At 37.9% G+C, this 26,792-nt stretch overlaps 1 protein-coding gene across 1 annotated transcript; it reads right to left on the bottom strand.

Moving 5' to 3' along the window:
* Positions 1-969: 969 nt before the first annotated feature.
* On the bottom strand, positions 970-26,262 carry LOC114871326. The gene is made up of 2 exons (XM_029177083.2): positions 21,591-26,262; positions 970-5,522 (listed from the first exon to the last, which is right to left on the bottom strand). The coding sequence occupies exons 1-2, from the start codon at positions 24,908-24,910 to the stop codon at positions 5,411-5,413; spliced, it is 3,432 nt and encodes a 1,143-aa protein (XP_029032916.2). The 5' UTR covers positions 24,911-26,262; the 3' UTR covers positions 970-5,410.
* Positions 26,263-26,792: the final 530 nt, after the last annotated feature.

Raw genomic sequence — 26,792 nt, forward strand, 5'->3', positions numbered from 1 at the left:
AATAATTTATAGCTAAACGTGTAATATTTTACGTGTATATGCTTATTTGAGCAATTGTTGGTAATTTTTTAGTTATTGATTGAATTTACATTGTATTAACAAATCGTTATAGGTATATGTCATTATTCATTATTTATTAATTTATTTACCTATAAATTCATGTAAATTTCTTCTTATTATTATTAACAACAAATCATATCAGCAGTGTTAAAATGTGATAGTAAAAGGACAGTATGAATGATTTTTGAAAATAAGATGCGATGTTGCGTTGGTCTCGTATATTTACAGATTATTTATGATTTATAATCAATAATGTCGTACAATATATTTATATATATTTATATATATATCAACAAAATAATGTTTTAGTCGTTCTTATATAGCTAATAAAATCTAAAGGCTAAACAGTCAAGGTTGATCTAAAAATTGGCTCCTCTCTGCACAGAGAACCTTCATTCGTGGTTTCCTTTTTCTTCTTCTTTATGTTTGCTACCTAACAATAAATAAACAAACAAGTATAAATCTATACATTCCACGTGGCACGTGGTAGTGAAGGATAGTAATGATAATAATTAATTAATTGTGAACCACGATCGCAGTAAACACGATGTCGAGCAGTCTCTTTTCAGTCTCTATCTAAATGCTTCAAAATTGTCGCAATAAAAATATTTAAGATATTTTTTCCATGATATAGAACAAGGACATCCTTCTACTCGTTTAGTGTACTTCTGAAAAACTTTTCCATAAATGTGGAAAAAAGTTATTATAGTAAGAATAAGTTCATTTGCTTAGTACTTACTTTTCTTTGAATTAATTAATATTTTTCAGCGAGAAATGATATTTTCTATGGTATTAAAAAATTAATTATTCAATAGTTAGAAAGTGAATCATAGACTTCGAAAGTCTTTAGAAGAATGTTTAGCACATTTTTTCTTCAAGGAAGGGAAGTTAACATTTTCAACCTCGAAGTAACGTGAATCGTGTCGATACCTCTTCGTGGTAAGAAGGACTTATCGTGTATTTTATCGAGTACATTCTTCATAAACTCGTCGAGAATGTAACACACACACACATACACTCCCACACATATATAGCTCATTGAATTTTTTAACACGCCTGTATGACTTTACGCGATGTAGGACATTTTCCTCATCCATAAATCATGGAAAGTATGAATCGTTATCGAAACAGAATGACACACGGCAACCTGTTAACTGCAAACCGGGAACGTCTATAATCGGACATCGAGAATGCATCATCTATTTTGGATACACGAATTAATAGTGTACAATTCCGTTATGAAACCTCATCCCATAGAAATGTCGGTGTTCTCCTTTTATTATTCTAGTCGCAGCCGAGTAATTCGAGTTCTCTTTGACAACTATCGACTTTCCCGATGTTTGCCAGTTTAACATTTATAAATCAGCTCTCCGTTAGTCATGAAATTAAATAACATTTCGTTTGCTTATATTAAACTCGTAACGTCCCGAGAAAAATAATTTCTAAAATTTTATCCTCCTTATTTCAAAAGAAATTTCACCGTCCTCAAATTTCGAAATGTTCTTTTTTTACTTTGTGCAATGAAATTTAATTAATTCGATTGAATTCGAACGATTCAATTAGTTACGTGTTTTACGGACTGTAAGCAAAGTGAAAGCGATTTCTAGTAGTTTTTATTATAAATACAGAGTTGTTAAGTTAAGTAAATTGTTACACATTGCATTTTTCTAAACGGGATCTTATGATTTTCATTTCTTCGAATGTTCCCCAAAGTATATTAAAATTTCTTCAATTTTCTTTTTTGAAATTCGAGTTATAAAGGTACTGAATTATCGAATTAATGGCAAACACCAAGAAATATTTAGATAGTCGTTCTTCGTGTACGAACAGATACACTCAGTCGTGGATGCTCCAATACATTTGCACGTCCTATGTGTATATTATGTAAAATATTTTCTCTACCTAATAAGACCCTACCTATATACGATTTTCTGTGCCTTTCGTTCACCGAAATAATTTTTTCATTTCCTTTTCTTTTTTTAACTATCGAATAGCACCTATTTTCCGTCATTTCAGACGCGCATAGTCACAGTTTCTCTTTTTTCGATACATGGTCTTGGTATAAATAATATTTCAATAGCTTTGTTCAGTTAGTCAGAGTCGAGTTTACAGGTGTAACTCAAAAAATAATTTCTCTTTATAAAGAAAAACAATGTAACAATTGCAGGTACTTGTGATTTAAAGAAAAATTAAATAAAGTACATATGTACAAAATGACGCCCTTGATATGTTTTCCTTTATCTAATCTGTTAAATTTCTGTTAATTATTAAACGAAGTACAATAAATTATATTAAATAACAATTTAGTTCACTTTTGCAATTTATATTCTTATACCTTTTCGTTGATCTCTCGCAGTAAATATAAATATAAATATAAATCTGTTGACACAATAATAATAAACTTTCTCATTTTATCTTCCATTCATGCTGAAATAATAACCAAGAATATTCTAATAAAGTAGTTCATGGGACAATTTAAACCTTAACGGATGGAGGCTATAAAAAATTGATTTGACCTAATTAGTCGTAAGCTATATTAAGTTCTTCGTGACCAGCGGATACGCAAGCACCGGTCGTATCGATTTCGAAGCTTGACAGTATCAAAAAGAAAAAAAATAAATGATTCACCTTTCACGAATTTTCAAATAAATCTACACATTCGATTCAGCAAGCATTGCCCATTTAAATAGCTGAGACTGTCCGTGCGAAGAATTAACTTCCTTGTTAATTTGCATAAACGATCTGCATACTTCACTTGTTGCATGTAAACTCGACTTAGACATAGGATGCAAATATCTGTTTATAGCGGACTAATACGTCTCGGTGGACAGAATCATGAGAAAAGATCACGATCGTCGTGACGATCCATCTGAAACGCATCAATTAAAAGTTATTGCACGTTCTGCCGCTTATTACGTGTACATATCTTATTACGCTTTTTCACTACGATGCTCGAAAAAATAATTATCATAGTACGAAACGATCACAACAATGGGCGAATAACAATAGCAACTGATTCGACGGTTCAAGTAAAAATTTGGAGAAACAGCATAATCGAAACGGAGAGAAATTAATTCGATACATTACACGTCAACCAGAAATCAATCACAATCATTCGAACAAATGATTCTGGTTGTAACAATCTTTGATATTTGTACAAAAATCATATTCAATTAAAATTGCACGTAGTTCAGATAACAATTAAATAATGTTACTATAATCTGCACAAATTTAATGTTGATAAATAATCACAGGGAAATCGATTAATAAGAAAAAATCCCGTTCGCAATATGTAAAAGCAAAAAATAACACCATTAGTGCATTAGCAAGCAATGTATACAATTTTTTTAAATCATCAAATAGTTAACGTTACTTGGAATTAATCTATTAGCAGAGAATTCGTTGCTGGTAATTACAACATTAATTTACAATCAAAGGAGAAAGTAATTGATTACAATTTGTCGTTTCAAGTAAGGAGCAATGACGTTTGCAACAACCGTCATCAGTCACGTCGATGCGAACGCAATTAGCATCGACTAGAATTAATTTGCCAGCAGAGAATTTGTTGCTGAAGCAATAACTCTTCGGTAAAATTACAATTTATCGCTTACGATCGAAGACATTTCTGAACGTACTTATGTAAACGCATTTGTTATAAACATTTTTGTCGCTTGCCGATGCACCGGTGGTCTAATGCGAACAGTATGGATGATCGTTTGAAACACAACGATCCTACTGTGCTCCCAAGACAACGCGTATCTTTATGCACTGTTCACCTACGGATACACGTATGGTACAGTCGCAGTGGAATTCTATGAAATTACATCCATTTATGATACATTGCACTTCGCACAGCACGATAAACACGCGAGTTTTATTTACATACTGCTCCCGATTCGCAGTCTATCTCTATCTGAATCTTAACACTCTATCTCTTTGCGGTTAAATACCTTTTGCTACTCGCTACAACGGATCGATCTACTTCTTCTAAAGGAACGAATGAGTCAGACACCATTTTGCCAGCAGTACAAAGATCCAGCCATGGAAACCAATTTGGTGCTGATTGCAACACTTTTCCTATCGTTATCCATAAAAATCTTTCTGCCTTCCCTTTTAAACAGCGCGTTTAAAAAAAGGAAAAGGGATTAGAAATGATAAGAGTAAATAATACTTGGAAAATAAAACAAATAATTCTTATTGAGAATAGGTAACAAATTGAATATTGCTAGAGTACTCTAAGATGCCAATCAAATGATTCAAACAAAGTTAGAAATTCTTTCAAGATACAAGGTCTGCATGAAAGTGGAAGGAAGACACGAAGAATACTTTCTGCGGACATCTGAGAAAGAATATAGCAGGATAGTCTATAATTTCCCGAAGCAAGGAAATTCCTTATAAATTTAACAATATTCATTTTTCATCATATCTTCATCAAGAATTATTTATTCTTTTAGTAAGTACTATCTACCCTGTAAATTCTGAACCCTCTTTTCTTCAAGCACGCGGTACAGAAACTGAAAGATATCAAAAGTGATTGCCATGATTATGATAATAATCTACAAATCAAGTTGTCGAAAGAAAAACGATCAACTGAATTAGAGATACCCACGAACGAGATAATTGTGATATGAAGAATTCTCGTTTCGTCACGGCGTTCGCATATTGCACTGTTGCCCTGGATACCACTCGCCCCCATAACGTATCAACCAGGGGAAGAATAATCAACGTAGGACGTCCGCGATATTTCTATCAAGTGCTTAAAACGAAAATTTCAATTTCCCCCAAGTGGAAAAGTATTAATTCTTCGCTTTTTTCTTTTTTTTAATTTTTCAAATGTTTACCACCATATTGTAGAATTTTAATTATAGATTAACGCGTTCGCGCTACCATACGCAAATACTTTGGCAACGAAAGCGATCTGAAACGAGCCTCGATGCTCCACGCCGCGAATCTAAAGCGAAGAACGCGAAGAAAATTAGGAACAGCAGTCTCTGAAAAAACTCAACGAAAACTCTGTGTCACACAGGGGAAAAAAAGATTTCCAGAAAACAGACTCACGACAAAGACTTTACGTACAGTAAAGGTAACCACGACGAACATGGGGCACCCTATGTGCGACAAAGATGATCAAAGCAGAGAGCTTTGACCAAGAGAAACGCGTCGGAGTGGATGTTCGTAGTGTGTTGAAACATCAACGTTGAAGATTCTCCCCTCGTGTTTTTATCATTTCGATGACTCCTGCAGGGTTGTTCGCAGAAGGAATCGCATCGATACGTTTCTTCGCTAGTGAGAATAGATTCCCCTAGTATCAGGACTACTTGGCTTGTGGTCAGGGTCACGGTCACGATGGTCAAGATGCTAAGGTGGTTCTGTGCCATGAGGGATGCTGATGCTGATGTTGATGCTGATGTTGTTGCTGGTGATGATGCTGTTGCTGTTGTTGCTGTTGCTGTCTCTTCTGGCTGAAAAACAAGAACAGGATTGTACGATTACTTTCACAACGATCTTACGACCGCGTGGGCATTCGGTGATTGTGATTTTAATCGCGACCAGTCTATGGTTCAGATATAAAATCCATATGGCGATGCTTTCATCAAACGACATTATCAGATTTGCAGATACTGATGAGAAATTACATTTTTTAATAAAATATAGTCAGAGTTATTTAAAATTGTTATTCGATGTCAATTGAGGACAATTATGAATAAAAGTGATATGAAATTGAAGAATTGGTTGCTTTTCATTGATACAGTAATCAAGTAATTGTTAAGAAATTCTACATTGCACAGTTTTTGTTGTACGAGTGTAAACATGACGCTTTCAGACGCCTGGCTCGAAGACGTGAAGTGAAAGGAGCATTAAATACCATAAAAATGCAAGCTTGAGTTATTGGTCATTAGTAAGACAGTGTTGCGTGTAAGAAAAATTCAATCGTTACAATACCTGTGTGTTACACAGGTACCGCCTTGTTTTGATGCATCTAAATGCATCAAGAAGAGAAGCCAAATATGTTTTTATCACACCTGTGAGCGTAAAATTTGCATATTTCAGGATATAAATAATATATCAGATAAGTTACGACTCTCCTCGGTACAATGTTATTAAAGAACTTCTAATTGCATTATTAAAAATAAATTCTGAAAGCATCAATTCATCTTCTTGATAAAGTGTCGACTCATTTATTCGTGTTGCCGGGAATTAAAGCGGTTCTCTTTCCCTGAACAGTATTAACGACTGATAAATCTGTTATCGTATTCACGTCGAGCGTTTCCTCTCTCTTAACCGAATTATTTTCATACCATGGCCGCGACACGAAAGCTGCAACAGCTTCTTCGAGCGAGAAAAATAACGTAACAAGCTTTTGAGATCGTATCCTTTTTCTGCGTAATCGTGTTATTTTAATTGAAAGAAGGACAAGGTTGCGTTATATCCGTCGTATCCCGTTTCTCTGTCAATTGTGAATATAATGCATTGAGTTCCATCGGGTACGAGGTAATTAAAAATTGATATCCCTTATAATCGCTCGGCCAGCTGTGGGATTGCTGATGAATTACAAACGAGGTAATACTTGAATTTACGTTATTTGAAAAGAATTATTGATTTATTGAAATCCATATCTACTGAAATAAAGTTCAAAAAAATGCTGATTATTACCTAGGCACTCGTGCACTTCTACTACTTCATGTACTCCTATTACCTACAAATGTAATTGAAATTTCATTAAATTGCTCATATGGCCTGTATACTTAATCTCAATTTATGTAATAAGATTGCATACTTCTGACACATGGATCAAATATTTAGCATTCAGACAGTAGATTAACACGACTGTTTAATTTCATTCAATACCATCATTCACCATTCACAGTTTTGCTTCATCTCGATTAAATTCTTCCCAATACGAATTTCTTGTCACAAAGCAATTTTGAAAAAAAAAATTCTCTGTGCATACCTTTTGTTCATGATTAACGTAAATTTTTTGCATTTGGGAAATAATATCTCTTTGTTGCATTGTTAATTTAAATATATCATTTGCTTGAAAACTAAACAAACATTTGGGACCTGTTGCAATTTTAAGGCAATTTTTATAAATTTTAACAGTAGAATAAATAGAGAATAAATATACACCTAAATACATAATTGTTTAAAAAAAAATTGTTCCATTGTATTTCATCGATTAGTTAACGATGTTAACAGTGCCATCTAGCGGATCAGGTTAGCAGGATAGGTTAGTTAGGTAGGTTAGGTCCGAATTGGTAATCTAGAGAACATGAAAGTGAAGGAGGTAGACGGAGTGTACTGTGCGACAAGAACAGCACCCTGTGCGAGAAGGATAGACTAATATACTCCTCCTCTCGTGACGTCACTCAGCTAATTATAATTCGCGACAGAAAAATATTAATTACTCGTTTCCCGCAAATGATTTATATACTTTTATGATTGATTCTTAAAGTACACGCCCGTAACAACTTTTACATATAGGTTTCGCAAGTGTTCTGTCTATAATTAATTAATTATAAATATTTCAAAGTGACACTAATTAGAAACACTCACATGATCGACATTCTTGATATTTTCTAGCGCCTCGTAATTAATTTCAGCACTTTTATGACTGAACAATGAAGTCTAATGCACCAGCTATTTATTCACACAACTTTGTAAGAATCGATCATAATAGTTAATTAATTGCTTATTGAAAGTCAGTAATTAATAATTTATTCATCGCCAATTTTGATTTGCTGTGACGTCAGTTGGAGGTGGAGACCTTGCCTGCCCTTTTCTAAAGTACCCGCTCCTTATCACACGGTAGACCTCTTCTATTTTCATGGTCCCTAGCTACCAGAAGTCGGTTTGGGACCCTAGAATTTTATCCCAACACTGATGGACAACTATAAGTAAATACCTTCTCTATTTTCATGTTCTCTAACTACCAGGCGCAGGTTCCAAGAGCTAAAACCGTATCCTGCGAGCATCATACTACTGGTGGTGCAGATTCAATGTTTTTACCAGACAAATGAAATTAACAATTACACGAGGTAGAATTATAATTGCCGTGATAAAAATAAGACTTCGTAAATGGAATGAAATAAAAATCTTGATAAAATCTGCATCATGGTAGAATTTATGCAATTTACTTATTCGTTGTATAATGTTATAGCGTGTAATGATATGTTACCGAGGTAATAATTAGTTGTTGATATTATTAATTGGTAGTAGTGAATGATATTAATTACATAATTACTAATGTTAAGAGAGTGAAAAGAAGATAAGTGGGCTTCCTACTCCTCTTAATCTTCCTACTATTCATATCCCTCTTTTCTATTTCCATTTACAGAGTATGTGAATTAACCCTCAATTTTGTATTTCATACTATATTCATTTTTTTTTGTTTTCATTTTATGTTGAATGGAAAATAATTTTGACAGAAAGGAAATTTAACAAAGTTGACAGATTCTCTTAACGCGACAACGCTTTAATTAGATCATAAATTTAAATTAAACTATACGTGTATATCATCGAGTTAAACAAGATTAGACTCAATAACTCGATTTTCTTTCGCTCTAAGAATTGCGGATTTAAATTTCAAACTGCTCTATTCTTGGCTCCAAGATCCCATTAGAATGACGGCGATACCCAACCTTCGTAATTTCTCATAAGCACATTATTACTAATCTTACATGTGTCATAATATATTTTTATTACTGTTCTTTTTCAAAAAGAACGTATATGAATAATTACAACTCTTCGTGCATGTAAAACAGTTGAAAAACGAGACAGTGAACACACAGTTCATTCATACGATGAACAGGATGGCTACTTGAAAGTAGAAGCAATTAATTTTCCCGTCGTATCGTCGCTTCTTTTCTCATTCGAACGAGCACATCGGTTATGAAATATGAATTCGCGATCGAAGGTTCGCCAGAACTTGTGCTTTTTCATCCAACTCGAAGGCTCCCCGTTGAGAGGATACAATCATAACAGAAGCTCGCGATATTGTCAGCAAAATTTCTGTCTGCTATACGAACGTTTTTCATCGTCTCTTTGTAAATCTCGCGATTCATTAAGTCGACGACAAATCGATGCTGATATTCGACGGATTAAAAAGATCTTAGCATCTTGCGAACCTCTGTCAATATCGCGAAAATGAAAAAAAAGGTACGTATGATTTATGAGACACGTTTGGAATCGTTTAATCGTTCAAATTTCGTGATTGTATTCTATAAATCAGACATGATTAATTAGTCATAACGATCCTTTTTCTCAGATTTCAACCCCTTTATTTTATAATAGATGGATGGATACTTTGAGGCATGGAAAGTTTGATATGTTGCAAAATGGCACTTGTGATACATTAAATTAAAGCTTAAGATTTCATGAAAATAACTATCCAAAACTTTCGTTGATTTCATTAACATAAAATGAGTAGCTATGAATTGCAACGAACAATGCTTACTGCACTATATCAGATATCCAACCTTGAAGTATAAATAGTCTGACACGATTTCATGACATAAAAGTGTCATAAAATACTGCTTATGTTACATCAATTTAAAGCTAAAAGTTTCAGAAAAATGTTTACATGAAGCACTCATTAATATTATTAACATAAAATGGCTGATTCTTCGATGGAATAAACACTAGCTATTCTTCAATTGCTTATATTCCAAATAGTAATGAAATATAAGCCTAGTCCTTTTGTACTAAAAATAATGATGAAACAAGTATGCAGTCATTCAAACATTAAGCTTCAAATTAATGTACCATTGTACAAATGTACAGTGTACAATGCTTTTATGTCATCAAATGTTAGATAAGTTCGTCTCAGAGTGTACCGCAATAAAAAGATTAAAATTGAATTAATTCTCATTCCTTCACAGGTTACGAAGATGCGTGTACTATCTGCGAAGAGTATAAAGAAATTTAAGATACCATTTATATGTATAATGGCCCGTTTTACATTATCCAGCTCGTGCTTTTTCCAAAGTATATACATATTTATAGAGGAAGTAAAACGCCGGATCGGCGTTCATAATTCAATTATTCAACAAGCATGCCTCAATTAAAAATACACGTAATTACGTTCAACTTATTGAAGCTCTTGTTGCTTGCTATCTTTAAGATCATTTAACACTTCGTATTAATTTTTTCGTGATTTATTCATGAATGAAAGAAAATATACGTCGTTTTAAACGAAAAGGAAAAAGGAAATCTTGAAACGTGTAATTATATAGAGTTCTTAATACGCTTGTCTTTTCGTTTAATATCTTCTTCTTTTTCTTTCAGCTGTTTAATAGGCGCCGTTCTTATGTACATAGACACGATAAGTATACATAGTCTGTTAATCGTCATCGAACGATAACGAGCTTCATTACTGAAATACAGCTCGTTATTCGATTAAGAGTTCTCTTGTCATAAATGTGACGACCTCGATTAAATTCCTTAATGAATACAACACTTACGTTTTCGTACTTTCAGCTCGATTTGCAATGTCAATTAAGCGAGCAAAATGATAAGTTCTCGACAGTGAGAGTATAATTTCCTCGCAATAATGAATTCACAAGGCTACCTTCGTTTTCATCGTTTAAATATAACTTCATTCTTCCTTGTTGTTTTACTTTGACACAATTCAAACGCTACTGCGATTGATCGTTTTATTTATTTACTATCCTCCTATTTAAAATAATTAAATAAAAATTGTAATCAAAAGAAATTCATACACCAATTCTTTCTTTCTCTAAAATAAAAAATACAGTCCAACAGTTGTTGAGATCGAGAAGAATCGAATGGATAGAGGAAGAAGATATAATTTCAGATCAATTTGTTAGGAGAAAAAAAAAAAAAAAAAAAAACGAAAAACTATAGCCGGTGAATCCGAAGTCGGCAACACTTAAGAATAAAAGTGTCATCATAAAGGAGTGTTTCTTTAGTTTCGCGTGGCTGAAAATTTTCGAGTGCCATAGTACACGGCTGTCTGACGTACGGCTGTTAGTAGCAGCTCGAAGAGTACCGGTACTCCGCTTCTAACGACTCCTCGAAACGAGGAGGATCGATCGAGGTGCTGTTGGCCCGCACGTGCGCACAACACACTTCCTCTCTTCCCTTTTCCACTATGAATTTTCCCTTTCTCTTTTATTACTTTCCTTTCCCCTAACTTTATCACTGCTCTCTTAACCCCACCCCCTTTATCTTTCTTTGCCCAGTTTTATTTACAATCTCTTTCTTTCTATGGCTCTTCTATGTTATTCTCATTACCTATTCCCTTTTAGGTTGTCTCTTTCTCCCGTTCCACCAGCACCACCACGTCATACGACACGGAGGTGAACCCACCCTCTGCCTATGTAGGGTGTTCAAAAAGTTCTAGGAATTATTTCTGTCGATTCCAAAAATGTGTAAAAACGAGTAATCTCTAAATGGATATAAATTCGAGATAGAAAATTTGAAGTTACGATGATAAATAAAATCTCTTGAGTTATCGTGAAAATATTAATTTAGACACACGTGTAAAATTTTCTGAAATTAAATTAATATCTAAGAGATTAACCCGCGTGCAGCGTCCACTTCTTGGATCATATTCCAGAAAACTTACGTGCTTCTAATTTAACGTGTCTCTAATATTAAAGTATGTGAATTTCTAAAATCCTAATTTTTATATATCTATCTCTGCAAGCTTGCAAATGAACATTTTCTTAAATTTGTCTTCTTTAGCAATTATTTGACTAAATTAGATTCGTGACGCCATTGATTGGTAAACATCGTTGTACCGAACGTGTTAAACAGATTAATCTAAGGATAAATGGGAGCCAGCAATTCTGCTGACTTCCCAGAAATACTCAGCAGCTGGTGAACGATTTCACTTGACTTTGCACCCTCTTTCAGATCAAGGAAACGATTCTCGGTGAGATAACACTTAATTAAAATTCTAGCAAATAGGGGCAAAAAATAACTTATTATTATCATACTACCCTTATCACATAATATTTTCACTTTTATCATTCATAAGAAATTTGTAACCAAAAAATTACAGTATGTATATATACACACGAGAAGATCGGAAAAATATTTTCAATTTTGCCACGTTTGCAAATTTACGCGAAATCGAATACACAACCGATGTAGAATCTTCCGTACACGTGTCAGGCAAAGTTTATCGACCCTTTCCTCGAGAATGTATCTACATACCTATATTATATACAGGTGTAGTTTTTCTTATTTTCCGGGTTTAAACCCTCTGGGGGGTGGTGGTCGCGTTAAGAACCACAACGTCAGAGGATAGGATATTCGTATTTCGCAAGTCATTTGACCTTCGTACTCGCACGTGTCCCTTGGACATTGAACTTTCCTGCTGGATATCCTTCCAGTCAGATGACGTTCCGATAAGGGAACGGGGAATTTCATAAATTTTATAAAATGTTGGACGTTCCTTTCTTATGGGTGGCTGTACTTCAGAAATTCTTGCAATTTTTCTTGGAAAGAAATATGCAAAATCAAACTGACATGTAATGACTTATAAAATACATATATATTTCATCCAAGAAGATTATTTTATCTTAATTAAGATGAATAAAATTAAAATTCTGTAGTAAAAGGAAATATATCGTTAATTTTATTCGCACCAGACCATCAGGAGCCAACCAGAAAATCTGGTTAATCGGTGTTAATGTACGAAAAAGTCTCCTTAATTCTATATGCACAGATGCATAAATTGACAGTGATGAACACCTATCATCCCTGATTCTATTGTACATATAAATTGTACGAAAGATGGGGAGGAAATATTGGTGAAAAGAGTGGCACGTGGCGAGGCTGGTGACACGTGCTTTGTCCCCTGACCTTCGTGCAAATATGTTACAAGTGAAACAAGTCCAAAATTAACCTGATCTGTGTTATTCATGAATGTACAACGATGAAACGATTCCATGGACACTTGTTTACAACGTTTTCGAAAATACTTTGGATTTTTAAGAAACCTTCTGTTCCTTGAATACCACACTGGTAGGTGTATTTTGACAAAATTCTAGACTAATTGTAGAACAATCCATTGGATAAATCATTTTTTCATTTATTTTTTCGATACTTGAAGATTCTTGTCTATTTTGAACGCCTCATTCTACTGTCGGTTGAATTTCATAACTGAAAGCTTACTTCATCGTATTTTCGTTTTCGTACATCGTTGCATTTTGTTTTTTCACCATTTTTACGTAAGCGAGGAATCATTGACGACTTCAACGTAAATGGCACAACGAAACATTATACGAATGAAAATTTTCCGCGGCTACAAAAAGAACGAGAAAGAGGGGCAATGAGAGGGAGAGGGAAAGAGACAAGAATGAAAATGTCGACTGGATGGAAATATACCGTGGCCTATACAATGGAAGAAATATTAAAGCTTGTAGGTGAGCTGAAATAGCCCATTTCGTGTGTACTGTTGAACTTATCGCAGTTACGTATAAATTCACGTTTTTAGAATTTTTCACCAGAGAGTACATTTAAAAAAAAAACCTAATTTAATAACACTTTTGTATAAAGATACAATTTCTATATGGAAATTGATGATAAATTTTAGGCAACAGTAACTTTTGTATAACATTTGGCACTGTTATTCCGTCCATGACGTAAAACAGCCCAGAATCATGAGCAAACATAATAGCATTTATGGAAGTTGAATATTATGTAGTTTAATAGTTTGAAAACCTTTGTACACAGGATGAGCCACGAGAAAGAGAATACCTAAATATCTCCGTTATTTGCAGAGATAGGAGAAAACTTTGTTCACGAAAGTTACATGGATGAGATACCATAATACAGTAGTAATAATTTCTTCACTTTGTATTCAGTCATTATCTGCAATAATTAACAACAAGTTATTTTATAGGTATTAAAAAAATGAATAAAAACTTTGTGCAATTATTTTCATCGATGTTGAAGCTTGAAATTGATATACCATAAATGCCATTTTGCGATACTTTCGTGTCATCAAATGTCAGACATTCAGAACCTAATAATAAACTTATGACTTCTGAATCAACCAATGATCCGGAATAGCATTTAAAACGTGAGAGGTAGATTGGATCGTTGACCAGGGTCTATGAACCGAACGTACATAGCAGAATCCACCCATCTAGCTGCAGGAACACATTGTCTATACAGCTAGTATATTATACGAACATCGATCCGTGAGAGAGGTCTCATGGCTCCCAAGAGCTAAGTACAAATCTCTACGCCCTAAAATCACTGCCATGTGTGTTACGGTATGTCCGTTTTCGTCAGCCCTCCGTCGCTACAAATACCCTGAAATTTAATCTTATAACAGGGATCAATCAATCGGATCAATTAGGGGTACTGATGTAGCTAAGTAAATAATGTAATGAAGAGGCGACAGAAATAAGGAAGTGAATTAGTGGATTGCCTTCGTGTAGATAACAATGTAAAACATTATTCAATCCTTAAGTAATTTTCCCTGAAATTCAATAAAGAAAATTCTAAAAACAACAATGATAAGCTACCTCCAGTGATTTAGAGTGTACCGAAAGGCGGTGGATAAAATTCATAATTCCTCAAAGTAGCCTAAGCGGTGGCTCTAGAAATAGATTCGAGCGTCCTGAATGCCAATGGCGTCATTAAAACTAGATCGTGCACTTTCTTGCGACCACTGACCGAGATTCGCGTTCGCAGTTCCCGTACCTTCTGTAATTCGAGTGTCTTCTCGTAATCCGTACGCTTTTAAACCGACTTCAGCTGTCTCTGACCCCCTCCTCCTTTGGTGTCCTCGAGCCAGGTATCTCGAGTATCGACAAGTATCTCACGTATCTCGCGTAACTCGAGTATCATACTCTTCTCTTTGTAGGGTACGATGTGCCCAGTAGTATGTAAGTACATACACGCTGGCCCGTTCAAGTAGTCCAGACAGCAATGACTACCAGCGAGCAACACACGTCATTGATACTCGAGTTTTGCGTATACTGGGTGTCGTGTAACCATCGCTGCTACGAATAAAAGAGAAATTCGTAGCTCAACATTTCTTTCTACGACACTTTGTTTTAACTGTAGCTCCAATTTTCTGAATTTCAAAATTTAATTATTCCAGTAGGGGGGGATGAAACATATCTTCATAATTTTTCTTCATTTTTGTTTATTACCGACAATGTTTTTTGAAACTTTTGAAAATGTTTCGCTATGTTTATGGAATTTCAGAAAAATGAAATCTCCAATGAAAAAAATGTTCTCTTTTTACTTTTGCACAAACAATCGTCTCGTTTTCTGCTTGTACCACTGGTTACACGACACCCTGTACATTCAAGCGAACGTCGACATTGTCGCCTTGAAATGTTTTCGCTAATCTAATTCGCAGAAACGACCGCAACAACGTTCGTCGAGCAACGATGTAGCATTGTTGAACACGAGTTATTCCTTGACAATAGAAAATTGATTTGAAAATAATTTCATTGAATTTAAATTACTAAATTAATTTGGATTTATTTTCACAGTTTATAATAAAACTTGAACATTTAATTATGTTTTATACTAATAAAGTCATTTGAGAAGATAATTCTCTAATTAAATTGAGCGTCGTTATTTACGAGCGTTCTTCTACCGATCGATAATTTAAGGTGAGAAGAAAATGATACATCTTGCTAATGATAGCATCCTTCAGAGTGTAAATTATGATTGAAAGTGTTCGATAAAAGAAGAGAATTATTTTTAAACAAGCGCTATTAAAGTTAAGAAAATATTTGCTGAATCTTAGGTCTAGCAAAAAATATGAAAATCCCAAATTTGGGGTAGGTATTGACGATAGAAAATGTTGGTTTTAATACCCTTGATGAATTTCAAGGAAAGCGGTTTCTGTCAAAGACAAAGGAATACCTACGGAATCGATCAACTCGATCTATTCAAGGCAAAGATACACTACTTGAACGAATCATGAAACCTAGAAAGCAACCTTGAATTTGATCGATCGAGGAAGCGCAAGACGCTTTCGAATCAATTCTACGGAAGTCTTCGTGTCGCTGGTATTCATCGATCTTCAGAAATTGAGAAACAAAAATGTGCACCTTTATTCCTTTAATTATCACTTCTAAAACTAATTCATCATTAACAAGGGTAATGGTCTAAATAGCGACGAGATCCATTGTTTTCTCACAATATAAAAGAAGACAAAGGATAAAGGAGAAGACAAAAGAAAGTCAATTAGAAGTGTACAGGAAAATAAAAGGAAGAAACGATTGAAGAAGTGTCCAGCAGGGTAGAGAGTCGTAAAAATAGAAATTAATCCTTAATTGGTGAGATGAGATCTATGGATCCCCATGAAATTTTTCAATCAATTACCATTACTTTTCTGCCTTTATGGAAAAATTTTTTATTGAAATACGTGTTAAAAATAAATTCCCCAAAAGGTGGTGTTTTTTAAACTGGTCTAGCTGGTCCGACCCTTAAAAAAGGTTGGGAAAAACAGGAAAGATGAAGAGAGAGATAGATACAAGTTCTTATTATTCTTGTCTTTTTGTTTCTCTCTTGTCTGTCTTTTTCTCTCTTCGGTAGAAACGTGGGCGTGGACGTAGGCGAGGTAAGCCTTCAGGGCCGGCGAGCATCGACCGATCCAACTGGACGCATCGTAAATCGTGACCAGCCTTGCGATTCTCGGCTAACATTGATAGACAAGTCGATATACGATTTTTCATCGGTCAACATTCGAATTTTCTCCTCATCAAACGAAAAACACCGGGCCGATGTTCGTTTCGAATTTACAAGCAGTAGCTGCGACTTCTCGGCAGCGCAGTAGTATAAGTCAGTAGCATAAGTCGGACGCATAATTTCAAGAAACAATGCGCTGCTGTTCAAATCTATCAACTGAATGAAATTCCTTTTATAATTTTATATTTTTATAATTCAGATAAAATATGATTGTTAACAAAAATATAAAATCACTTCGACAAACGAATCTATTATTACCGAATAATTCTCTGATCAGTGATGAAACAGTTAATCGAGATAAATTGTTTCCGCAGGTGGGGGCTAAAAATAAGCAAACGAGAATAGATGGATAAACGCGAAAAAGGAGGTGAAGAAAAATTAATAATCATCCGCCGGCAATAATACGGACAATCGTGTGGAAATGCAATCGGAAGACATCCATAATTTGCCGCTCGATTACGGCCGGGAGAGAGAGAAAAAAAAAGCGTTCAACAATTTTATCGGATAATGTGTTTCAAAGCGCGGAATATTGAAACGAGAGGCAAAACAACGAATCGACGAATCGTCGCGTCGGTATCGAAACAACGGAAAGCTGTTTCTGTCGTCGACAGAATGAGGCTCCAGCAAAACGGTTAAAACGCGGCTTTGATTTTAATTTCCTGCACTCTCCCTCTGTAGCTGGCCTGCGGCTTTCGAATTCCCGTCGGTTGCGATCGATGAACGTTCATGTCGTCACATGAGAACCCTCCTTTAATACCCTCTCCTTCTCATTAAAGCCGTCCGCTCATCGCGCAACGCGGAGAGTAGCATCCTAATGCTGTTTACACAAGTGCTCCGACGGAGCGAAAGGGCGTACGAAACTGTTCCTCCTGCGTCGCGACGCCGTACCAGAGTGTTACAATAAAATACTCATTTGCTTTATCGCATCTAACCGCGACGGAGTAGGGCAAACTTCTGAAAACTTGGTACAAACTCAGCGAAACAAAAGAAAAAAGAAAATTAAAAATTCAATAATTTAACAATACAGGATATCGCGTGTGAATAAATCAAGCTATTAGAAGATATCAAAATGACATGTCATTAGGAAAACCTAATTGGTATTGAATAGAGTATCGCGTGACGCATGTGACACCTCCGGAAGTGGAGGAGTTCCCATGGATTTCAATGTCAATTTTATTTTTCAAAGGGAATTGTATATTTCTTCGAACGCCATTTGCATATTTTGAATTTCAGCAAAATATATAATTTTATATCCATTGCGGTTTTAATAATAATTAGTGGTATTTTGAATTCACAGCGGATTCTTAGCTTACTCTCAAGGTGAAGTTTAAATTCCGAGGAAAAACTTTTCCCAGTCGAGAATCCTATTATCAAGCCAACAATGAAGGTAATTTTAATGGGTAAGTCACAATAAGGAGTAATGGAGAGAATAGGAGAATTGAAGGTGGTAATGACTTATACTGAATCGTAGGTAACGACTTCTCTACTGAAACGAAGTAACACTTAAAAAGTCGAAAATTATTTTCATTAACTTTTAATTGACGTCGCGACAACTCCATTGTGGCCTCGAGACTATTTTTATTTAAAGTTGAATTAAAATTTCCAATATTATACTTTTCATATTCTAACAATTGTACTAATAAAATAATTTGCATCTTCTATTAACTGTGATTTTTCTTCTCTTTTTTAATCCTATTTTTAATAAATTTAATCGAAATCCGTCGAAAGTTGTGAACAATCTTCTTACCATATAAAGAAAAGAAGCATAAAGAATTCCAAGATCGAACCTGATACTATTTTCTTCTCGAGCGAACTACAAACAATGAAAGCGTTTATGAAAGATATCTTTATCAATCCTTCGAGACAGGAGTGAAGGCTATGAATTTGAAATATCTGCTTGCGCAACACAGCAGATCGTCGTGGCAAAACGTAGACAACGAACGTAGGGCGAGACACGGAGCCACGACCCACTTTCGTGCCGTGCCAATTGCTGATCGTGGAACACGCAGTCCTAATTAGAGAAGTCTCGATCACCAATTAGAGGCCACGTGTTACAAGATCGGCCATCAAGAATTCGACCACCTCGTGAGAAACATTACGATCAGCCTGGAGAAGGTTCTTCAACTTTTTCCAAAGTTTCCACCGTCCATTCTACGGTCTGTGCAAAATGAAAACTTTGAGATTTTCTCAAGGGTAGATCAGAGGACCTTTGAAAAATTTCTAGTGTCAATATTATAACTTTTTTTTAAGTGGGTTTGAAAAATTTGTAGCAAAAGAGATTACTGAGAGGAATCTAACAATTTTCAAATTGGAATTAGTAGATGGAATAGAAATTTCTAGTGGAAAGTCGGGCTACTATTCTATTTCAAATATAATGAAAATTAGTATGGCAAAAGTTCAACGATAAATAAATCATGGCTACTCGACTACTAGCGATCTACTTTGGTCCCGATATTCTAGCGAAGATTAACTGCTAGAAAGTTCAGGAATTCGGACTCTTCGTCTCGGAACGAATGATCTAATCTACGTGATCAAATGATTCCCCTTCACCAATTATTTCGACATTCCAAACTAAGTCGTATAAATTGCATTACAATTTTTTTTTTTCTTTTTAATTACCCCTGATATAACACTTTTCTAATTCTCTTCTCATTACTCTTGAACATTTCTTTATACGTTAATACGATAGAAAATAATTATTTCTCAACGATCTTATAATTACTATTTTCGTACTTTTTATCAAGATACGAGCGTCTTAATAAACGTCAACAACACTTGTCACATAACTAAAGACTCTATTCAGATTCAGTGATGCTGACGGTAAGCATTAATTAACATTTAAAGCACCTGTTCGACAACGTGTTAAATAATTTCATCTTACGTAATGTCACGTCAATCGCATTTCTTGTCATTTAAACAGCCACGATAAATTTAATCGATAATTTATCCCTTGACGTAATTCAGATAAAAATTTCATTTTTATTCAGAAATATAATTTTTTTTTTAAATCTAGATTATTATTGACCCAGTTCCATCGTTCAAGGCTTAAGAACATTTAAGATTCTTCTTTGGGAAAGGGTTAAGCAAATGACCGATATTCAATGGTTTTTAATTGACACGGCGCTGCGAGGAACCGTGTTCGTGTCTCTCAACGTAGGAGATATCAGAGTAGTTTACCACGTTCGATCTCGTTTAAATATTTAACGGTGGTCATGTATGCACGTCAATCGGCTCGTTATAACCAGCCTGACAGACCGGAGGTGGAGTCTGCGAAATACAGTCGCTATCGTGGTGCCGATATTAAAATGCAAATGATCACACTATCGCCAACCGTAACTCGTATCAACGTGCTACCACCTAGGTCACGGTGTACCGGCTTTGTCGCTATCATGCCTTTGCTAGCATCGAAATTTTCTATTTTTCCAGTTTTATCGCAGGGACTTGTACGAGTCTCGCTAGTATCGGTAATTTGGTAATTTGGAAACATAGAGATATCGAGACACAGATTTCTGGCAATTCGGGAATTTAGAAATATAGAAATTTTGTACCTTAGTAATTTTATATTTGGAAACTTGGAAGTCTAGAAATTTAGAAATATAGAAATGGAGAAGCATAGAAATTTCAAATTTTCAAATAAAAAAAACTGACTACCTATCAGTGGCGATCGATGCTACAGCATTGTGACTCGCCTTTGTAAGAACGACCCGTAAAGAATTTTCTCTGGATTCATTAAGACCAATCTCCTGTTGGTGATTGAATAATACCTGGCTTGCAAGATGTTGGTACTTAATTATTGATCGCTACGACACTTGGTGAATGTGGTATGTCTTCTATATCAGAAGTTGCTCGGTGACTCTTGATTTCTGATGGACGAGCTCTACTCATTCAACAGAACGATCCCGCATTCCTCCGAAGCCTTATGCGTGACAAATAAATTCGCCAATTATAATTATAATAATTCTTAGATATTAATAATTAGAAATAGAATTCAAGAATATTGCAAACACTTTCGAATCTAACTGAACGTTACACGAAATAAATTCGTATCCTTTATATACCATAAATGATGTTTCACGGCTAACACAATGAAGTTTCTAACATCTTTTTTAAAAGCGGCAACATCCTTCTGCAATTTGATTTGAAATCTAGATGCAGATTGCGGATGCAGCGAGAGGTTAATCCGCGGACTCTCGATTTTAACATGCTTTTCATCGTGTTTCCTTTTTTCGCCTCTTTTCTTTGTACCCTTTCGTTCGCCACTCTTTCGCATTAATTACAGTCGACGTCATACAGACCAGACTTATTTCATTCAAACGTGTTCCACGCGCGATATTTCCTTCTCCCTGTTCGCGTACCAGAATGCGAGCAAAATAACCAGGCATAATTATCTTTATCGACTGAATAATAGCACAGGGAGAGAAAAGAATCTAGCTGAAAAGCGTTTCGTACGCAAACACGTAAGACAATGTGGACGTTCCTACTCTTTGGCCCTATTGAAATCCTTACCCTGTACACTGACGTGATTAAAAAGGTTCAATGTATTTGCATCTCGCGTAGAAACATCGATCAAAAGGCTTACGTTATCGTGAAAAAAAAGAAAAACAGAAGGACAAAGCGTTTGAAGAAACAAACGCGACAGAATACTGTTTTGTATACGAGTTAACCCTTTAAGCTGGTAATTAGGGATCGGTAATATGAAATTTTAACCCTTTCACCGTGATCATATAGAATTTGTAAGTAAAGTAATTTACCAAGAGCGATTATGGTCGTTTATACTTGAAAATATCATGCAATGGAAATTAGAAAAGGAGAGAAATAAGAATAAGAATGAAAATTACCTGCCGAAGAGAGGATGCCATAGCTGCGAGTCGTCGGGCGAACTAGCTGTGGAGCTGACTTCCGGTTCCTGTTTAAGCAACCCGCTCCGTACCTTGAGTAACGGCGGGTAAGGGCTGCTTCTCCTGCTACTGGATAGATCGATGGGCGCCGGCATTAGAGTGCCGATCGGTTTGCAGCTGAGCTTCGGTCTCGTTTGCGACGCGTTTTTCATCCCGTAGCACGCGTGACCGGATCCTTTGTTAGTGCCGTTGTTGATCCTCGGATGAGAGTATCTCGACCTGGAGACCGGACCTTCGCCGTGATCGAGAACATGCTGAAGATGGGCCAGGGATATGACCAGTAAATCTGGATCCCTGAGGAGATCAGGTCTGGTCAGTGCTTCTGGCAGCCTGAGCTCCGGTCTGGAGGCGAGTAATTTTGGAATTTCGCTGGCCGGCGCTGCTGCCAGACCCGGAAGATAATCCCTGGGTACCAGAAGAGGATCGGGTATCAGATGTCCGGACGTCTCGATCAATTCTCTAAGCTGACTAGCAGGATCGAGGAGCTTGTCCGTGCCGGTGGACGTGGTGCAAGCCTCCTCCATGGTGTGCACCCGAAGCTTACCGCAGGATTTCTGATAGGAACTCGACTGGCCCTTTTGCCTACCGACCGACCATTCGGTGTACATCGGCCTTTTGGGCGTGGCGCGATCCGTAACGAGGTACGTGCTATGGATATCACCGCTGGACATTGGTCTAGCCGAGTTCCTCGTCTCCTGATTCTGAACCTGCAAGCTTCTCCCTTTTCTGTTCGCACTGGATCTCTCGGTGTCCTTGCTGTGATCTGATCGAACAGGAAGATGATCACTGGGTATCTGTTCACATCGGATGGATATCTCCTTCTGCTTCTCGTAGTCTCTTGCTTCTAATTGATTAGGAGACGACAGTATACCCTTCAAAGTTAAATCGTTCTTCGCGTCCTCGGAACAGGACACGGAACAAGGAGGACTAGGTAGTAGTCTCTCGAGATACGCCGAAGACGGCCTCCTGGAAGCCGGTGAACAGGGAATTCCACTCGGCTGCGGTGAGACAACAGTACCGCGGGTTCGCAGTTCCTCGAGTACTTGTTCGTCGAAATGTTCTACATCCTGATATTTGCATTTCGCTTGCGCCTCGCTGCTTCTGCTCGAGCTTATCCACTGCGCCTGATTCTTCGCGTTCTCCAGAGGAGTTCTACGATCCTCCGAATTGCCCGTTTGCCTATGGTAATAGTCTCTGTCGGACTCGTACGCCAGCGAGTCTGCTTTCTGACGTCTGAGATCCTCCAACACTTGCGAGTCGCAGTCGTCCTCGTCTTCCTCCATCTCTCTTTCGTCTTCGACTTCGTCTTCCTCGTGAGGGAATCCGTCCAGCTTGGACCCGTCCGCGTACGCGTCGGTTTTCGGGAAATTCACGGTACTTTCCGGCGATTCGACGCGCGCCTTTGCGCTGGCAGGACTCGTGGAATGCGTCGCCACTGTCTGAGGGTTCCTGTATCGGTAACTGGGAATGATGATCGACAAACCGGGCAGACTTTTCGGAGATGACGTTCCTCGCGCCTCTGTCGCAGAGTCGGCGTTCTTCATCAACCTCTCGACGCATTCCGCCTGCGAATCCGGCGATCTGCTAGACGACGACGCCTTCGACGCTGGCCTGGTCGAAGGTATCGTTATGTTCTTCGCACTCTCCGGCGGCGTGTGAGTTCTTGTTATAGACACCGAAAGTCCTGGAGTGTTCCTAAGCGCGTTTAAAATCTTTGAACTATCGTTATAATCTAGTTTGATCGGCTCTCCCGGCTCGTCGGGTCGCTCTTCCTCCGCCTCCAACTGAGTATCATCGTTCACAGTCACCACGTTTTGCCACTTCGTACGACAGTTCGATTTGCACTTTGCTCGAGTTCCAAGCCCACCGTCCGCCTCGACAACCTTACACGATTTCGAGTCCGTGCTATTTTTTATAGACACAATGATCACATCGTCTTTTATCCGAGGCTTCTTCTTTCCATCTTCGTGTTCAGTGTCGTAGCTGGTGAGAATTTTCTCTTCGTGAATCTCTATCTTATCATCAGCAAGATTATCACTGTTCTTAACTTCGTCCTCCTGATGATGGTAGCTAGAGATCAGATCGGTTCTCGTTTGCTCTTTAATTTTACTAGACAGTTCCATCAGCACCGTTGAATTAGACGACTCTTTGATTGTATTCTCGCTAGATTCAGCGTGAAAATTTTCGTTGAGTAGCTCGTAGGTTTTCGTAGAGTCGACAGGCAGATCGGCGCTAGGAGTATCGGTAGCTAATACCGGGGAGGCAGTCGCATCTATCATGTTCAGTATATCCTGAATGCCCGCCTTGTTCATGTGCCTTCTTTTTTCATTATCTACTACTGCCTTCTCCACGCCGATAACATCATCCTCGTTCTGCCCCTTCTGCTCTTTTTCCCGTCTCTGAAGGACATTTTGATGAACGCCCTCGGGCAATCGAGAAAAGTGTAGCTGTTCCAGCACGACTCGCGGCTGGAACAGCTTGTCCTTCTGCAACCTTTCCAGGTTACTTCTTCCATTGCATCTAATCGAGTCTTTGTCAAATCTATTCGATTCCACAACTTCGTTCTCGTTTTCGTCCCTCTCCTCTTCGTCTTCTTCGTCCTCCTCCTCGTCGTCGTCGTCGTCGTCATCGTCGTCTTCGTCGTCGTCATCCTCCTCGTCATCGGAGCATGGCACTCTTCGTCGTTCCTCGTTCCACTGGGTTTGCACTCTGCTACCGTTTCGCAATTCATCCAAAGGATAAGAATAATCTCGTCGGTGTTCGAGCTTTCTATCAATCTCATCGTAACTCCTCTTCTTTCCGGCGTGTCTGTCGAGCAAACCGTTGGTACGGCTGTTCGCCAATTCTTTCGCCGGGATATGCTGAAGGTTCACGGCGACGCGTCCGGTTTGTTTGTCTTTTTCTTCGTTTGCGACGCACGAATTCGAAGAGTTCGCGCTGCTGCTCCTCTGGAAAGTGACACCCAAGTCGGTGGAGTACATGTTGGAAGCAGTCCTCGGTATAGAACGCCATCCTTGCGCGGTCTTCGTCAGCTTGATGCGATTCCTCTTGTCGTAATCCTCGCATCTCACCTCGACGATCCTTTGCTCTCGCTGCGATGCCCAGAGGAATATCGGATTTACTTTCGGACGCTTCTCTTCCGGCTCGTCCGACGATTGCTCGTCCCGAAGCTTCTGATGTTTCTGATGATGATGGTGGTGATGATGATGATGACGTCTTTGACGACGGGGCGCTGTGCCCCGTGCAGGGGCCCCGCTCATCACTCCATCCAACGAGCGGTTATTACTCTGCCACTCGTCCACGGAGACGGCTTCTTCTGGCAACCACTCTTCCCCAAACTTCGTCGAGTAACCTTCAATTCCTTTTCCACCGACCGATAGACCGATTCTCAGGATACTTGGCGTATTCTCGATGCATCAACTTCTTCCTTACACCTCAGCCTTGGTTACATTCTCCGATTGATAGTAAACCATATTCCATGTTACGTTTGCCACACGGTTCTCCATCGTCTAAGTAATTAGTTCGGATCACGGGACTCGCAGAGCCCGGCTAATTACGATTCACCCTGAAGTCAATTTCTCACCGTCCATTAACAAACAAGTCAGTTTCGAGCAAGCAACGATCGATCTTAAGGGCATTGACATTGTTGACCCAGCACTTCCGCGAGCCAGATGCACCGGACACATAGGCCACGCTCTGTTCTACACCTCCGCGTTTCCGTCCTCGGTTTCTTTCGGTGCGACAAGAAGAAGGCTGCCGGATGAGTTCACTGACACCGGTCGCACGGAATTTCGTGGTTCCACCGTGAGATAATACGACGGTTAGCGAGGAAGTTCGCCTCGGATACTCGGATACTCGGATACCGGAGGTCGTCGACGTACGGTAGGCTAACGAACCTTGACAACTGGCGGTGAACGCGAGAGAAGAGGAGGATCAACGGGCTCGTCGATTTTCATCGAGGCATCTGTACAAAGTCGATTTGCATCGAGCTTGCGGCGTCGACTCCGTCGAGCTTACGGCTGGCAGCACTGAGTACGTTCGACCCATCGAGCTTCTCTCGAAACCATTCGCCTCTCCTCTCCCTCTCTCACTCTCTCTCTCTCTCTCTTTCTCTCTCTCTCTCAACCTCGCTGCTCTGTCTACTTACACGGTGGTTGCACCGGCCTTGTCGCACCCTAAATCTCTCTCCTCGAAATTCTTTAATCCTTTCCACTGTCTGGACTCGACTCGCGGCGACTTCAAGGTCCGTCTTCAGGGCGAGTTTCGCTCGCGTTCCCTTACGATACGGTTCGATGCTGCGTCCAGACACTTTCTTATCCTTGACCGTGCGCGAATTCGCCTCGATGTCGAACAATTGTCATCGATGACATAACGCACAGCAAAATCTGTCCACCGGTTACATGTCGTTACGCGCGGAGTCACTGTCTGGGAGCTACTGTCGGTGCCTCCTCGTTGCCTTCCACTTCGCCGCTGCCGCCGCCCCCGCTCCACGGAATCGCGGCCCAGGCTCGGATCTATCTACGGTGCCCTTGCTTTATATTCCTTTCAACATCTCGCGATACTACCATCTAGGCTACTTAACATCGTGCCTCTTCATCGTCAATCTCGAAAATTGAATATTACTTTCTTGAAAAAAATAAAAAGAAAAAAAAATTGGAGGGACATTTTCAAATTCAAATAATTTCATTTATTTCTTTTTTATAAATAATGGAAATATGTACTTTGAATTGAAATATCTTGATTGATTAATGGTAGAATGATTATCAATGCAAAGTTTCCATTCGATAATCTCTAGTATCAGAATGTTTATTTATAGATTTTTGATGGATTAGTGCTGAGTTGTTGTTAGATCTTTGATACTGTAATAGAAGGTAATTAGTCCTGAACAACGTTGAAATACTTCTTAGCAATTGATTTAAGTTGAATTTCTTTAAAATAATTTCGACGTTGCACTAGATATTGTAATTTAAACGCTTTTCAACTATATTATACGAGCTTATTTATACATACAGAATGGTTAAACGCGTTCCAAGTTATTTATAAAGTAAAGTGTGTTTCAACATTTTCAGGGCGAGATTCACTCTTCCAAATTCTTTGCTCCGAAAACCATTTGGCAATGAAATAGCGCTTTATGATGGGGCA

This window comes from Osmia bicornis, chromosome 12 (assembly GCF_907164935.1).
Source record: "Osmia bicornis bicornis chromosome 12, iOsmBic2.1, whole genome shotgun sequence".
Taxonomy (NCBI): Eukaryota; Metazoa; Arthropoda; class Insecta; order Hymenoptera; family Megachilidae; genus Osmia; species Osmia bicornis.

Excerpts from the sequence above, each read along its gene's own strand:
- LOC114871326 (XM_029177083.2), bottom strand. The coding sequence starts at position 24,910 with ATGAGCGGGGCCCCTGCACGGGGCACAGCGCCCCGTCGTCAAAGACGT. Across the intron at positions 5,523-21,590 it reads TGGCATCCTCTCTTCGGCAG|CCAGAAGAGACAGCAACAGC; the intron begins GTAATTTTCATT and ends CTTGTTTTTCAG.